Source organism: Lemur catta, chromosome 8 (genome assembly GCF_020740605.2).
Source record: "Lemur catta isolate mLemCat1 chromosome 8, mLemCat1.pri, whole genome shotgun sequence".
In the NCBI taxonomy this organism is placed as follows: domain Eukaryota; kingdom Metazoa; phylum Chordata; class Mammalia; order Primates; family Lemuridae; genus Lemur; species Lemur catta.
In genome coordinates, this window is record NC_059135.1 from 20,147,367 (window position 1) to 20,149,009 (window position 1,643).

General features: G+C 39.4%; 1 protein-coding gene across 1 annotated transcript; it reads left to right on the forward strand.

Annotated features, from left to right (window-relative positions):
* Positions 1–630: 630 nt before the first annotated feature.
* Positions 631–1,165, forward strand: LOC123644042 (signal peptidase complex catalytic subunit SEC11A-like). The gene is given in 3 exon segments (XM_045560162.1): positions 631–778; positions 781–804; positions 807–1,165. Coding segments are annotated over 3 exon segments (531 nt in total).
* Positions 1,166–1,643: the final 478 nt, after the last annotated feature.

Here is a 1,643-nt window from a genome sequence, read left to right on the forward strand (position 1 = left end):
ACAGTTATGAGAGAAAGAAAGAAACATCCTAGTTGTGTTTGTTCACAGGCCCATTCTGTAATCATTTTTTAAATGCTTCAGCAAAAGAAATGAGAAATTACAGACACTGACTTAAACTATATGTATGGCACCTTCTTTGTCATACATACATTTATCTATTAAAGAGCTAAGAAAACTCAGATCAAAAATGGAATATAGGCCGGGCGCGGTGGCTCACACCTGTAATCCTAGCCCTCTGGGAGGCCGAGGTGGGTGGATCGCTCGAGGTCAGGAGTTCGAGACCAGCAAGAGCGAGACCCCGTCTCTACTAAAAAATAGAAATAAAAATTATCTGGACAACTAAAAATATACATAGAAAAAATTAGCCGGGCATGGTAGCGCATGCCTGTAGTCCCAGCTACTTGGGAGGCTTAGGCAGGAGGATCGCTTAAGCCCAGGAGTTTGAGGTTGCTGTGAGCTAGGCTGACGCCACAGCACTCACTCTAGCCCAGGCAACAAAGTGAGACTCTGTCTCAAAAAAAAAAAAAAAAATGGAATATGAAACAAAAGGGATGAAGAACGATAAAATTAATAGACATGATTGAGACAGCATACCTCTCTCCTGCCCATGTCCTGATTGTTGTCCCTGCCATGCTGCTGCTAGACTTTTTGGAAGATGTGCAGTGGATGACCAAGTGGAAGCTCTATTATCAAGTCCTAAATTTTGGAATAATTGTCTCCTCAGCATTAATGGTCTGGAAGGGGTTAATGGTAATAAATGGTAGTGAACGTCCTATTGTAAGGTGCTCGGTGGTAGCATGGAACCTGGTTTCATAGAGGAGATCTTCTCTTTCTAACATATCGAGTTGAAGATTCCATACAAGTGGGAGAAATTGCTGTTTTTAGGACAGAAGGACAAGAGATTCTTACAGTTCACCCAGGCTTGATGATTCACGAAAAGCAAAATGGACATAATAAGTTTTTGACCAAAGGAGATAATAATATGGTTGACGACCGAGGCCTCTATATACAAGAACATTGGCTAGAGAAAAAAGATGTCATGGGGAGAGCCAAGGGATTTGTTTCTTATGCTGAAATTGTGATGAGCCTCACAAATGACTATCCTAAATGTAAGTATATAGTACTCTTTTCTCTGGTTTTATTTGTACTGGTCTATTATCAGTAAGAAGTCCGCCTTGCTGTTCCTGGGAAGATGCCATACTTTTTGTTACTGAATATTGGGAGTAGATATTGGTCTTTGCCTGGCAGAATGGAAAACACACAGGTTGGTTTGCATTAATTTATGTTCCCAAACCAGAGTATGTGTGAGTGGGTGCACTCCAGGGGATTTTTAATCACAGGATTGAATAGCTGTCATTGTCACATTTTTTCACATTTTTGTACATCATTGGATTTTTTATATTAAAAGGTTGTGCCAAAGCCCCAAGTGTATGTATTTTGAAACCAAGCTTCACTTCTGAAGTGCCTACAGAGTTCTAAAAATGAAAATGTAGCTCTGTGTGGGTTTGAAACCATTATATCTCCTTATAATGGGAATGTCATATACTGAGGTGGTCGTAACTCTTAACTTTTCAAAACTTTAAATAAAAGACTTTGCATATTGAAAAACAATTGAAACAACAGCAAAAAAAGAAAAAATCAGA